General features: G+C 56.4%; 1 protein-coding gene across 1 annotated transcript in view; it reads right to left on the bottom strand.

Annotated features, from left to right (window-relative positions):
• Nucleotides 1-69: 69 nt before the first annotated feature.
• LOC115307329 (dnaJ homolog subfamily C member 27-like) overlaps nucleotides 70-1198 on the bottom strand; it is a 10202-nt gene continuing 9073 nt past the window's right edge. The window contains exons 5-6 of the mRNA XM_029958882.1: nucleotides 764-924; nucleotides 70-131 (exon numbers count right to left, since the gene is read on the bottom strand). Coding sequence (XP_029814742.1) covers nucleotides 116-131; nucleotides 764-924 — 177 coding nt within the window. The 3' untranslated portion in view covers nucleotides 70-115. The remainder of the gene's footprint in view (nucleotides 132-763; nucleotides 925-1198) is intronic.

The raw sequence follows: 1198 nt of genomic DNA, 5'->3' as shown, positions 1-1198 counted from the left end.
ATCTCCGGAGAGCGCGGGCAGAGCCAGCATTCCCAGCGTTCCTTCCAGGATTAGGGAATATCCACTGCAACCCCTGGAATTCTGGAATCTCCTGACATGGAAGGATCCCCAAGGATCATTCACTGAGAGCCCTGGAATTTGGGAATCCCCTGAGCTGGAAGGACCCACAAGGATCATCTACTGCAACCTCTGGAATTAGGGAATATCCACTGAGACTCCTGGGATTAGGGAATCTCCCGAGCCAGAAGGAATCAGGAGGATCATGGAGTTCAACTCCTGGGATTTGGGAGTGTGGGCAGAGCCAGCATTCCCACCATTCCCAGGATCCTGTGCCATCCTGGCACTGTCCCAGCTCTCCACAATTCCCAGGAAGGAAGTTCCAGGAGGTCCCCAATTCCCAGGGAACGAGGGACAGGAGGAGAAGGGAACAACATCCAGCTGGGCCAGGGAGGGAATTTAACTGGATCTTGGGAACAACAATTCCCACATGGAAAGGGTGGTTAAACACTGGAATGAACTTCCCAGGGCAGGGCTGGAGTCGCCATTCCCGGAGGGATCTCCAATCCCTGTGGATGTGGCCCTTGGGGACACGGATCCATGGCGGCCTTGGCAGCGCCGGGAATGCTTGGAATCCATGATCCCACCGGGATTTTCCAACCTGAACCATCCCTAAGCATTCCACATCCACCATTCCCTCTCAGCATCACCAGGCCGGGATGGATAATTCCCAACCATTCCCAAGGAATTCCCGGCTTTCCCTCACCTGGTGGCTCCGGGTTTGACTCCCAGCATGTCCCAGCTGTCCTTGCTGTTCCGGATCCTCCGGATGGCATCCGCCTGTTCCCGGGTGAAGCCGATGCCGGCGCCGGAATTCGGGCGCTTCCCGCCGTTGTCGCACAGGTCGACGATGGCCGAGTAGAAAGTCTACGGAGGCAGGGAATTGTGGATCCTGGGAATTGTGGATCCTGGGAATTCTGGATCCTGGGAATTGTGGATCCTGGGAATTCTGGATCCCAAAGGATCCCTCGGGTCCCTTCGGGGTCGGGGAATTGGGGGATGTGGGAGCGGGGAAGGATCGTCCAGGGCAAACCTTGGGATTTAGGGAATGGTGGGAGGTGGGAGGATCTTCCAGGGGCGAGGTTTGGGATTTGGGAATGTCCAGTTCAACCTCTGGGATTAGGGAATGTCCAGTTCAAGT

The sequence above is a fragment of the Manacus vitellinus genome, unplaced genomic scaffold (assembly GCF_001715985.3).
Source record: "Manacus vitellinus isolate BGI_N305 unplaced genomic scaffold, ASM171598v3 scaffold_179_pilon, whole genome shotgun sequence".
NCBI lineage: Eukaryota > Metazoa > Chordata > Aves > Passeriformes > Pipridae > Manacus > Manacus vitellinus.
Note: the sequence above shows the minus strand (reverse complement) of the source record. Positions and strands in the feature narration are given on the sequence as shown.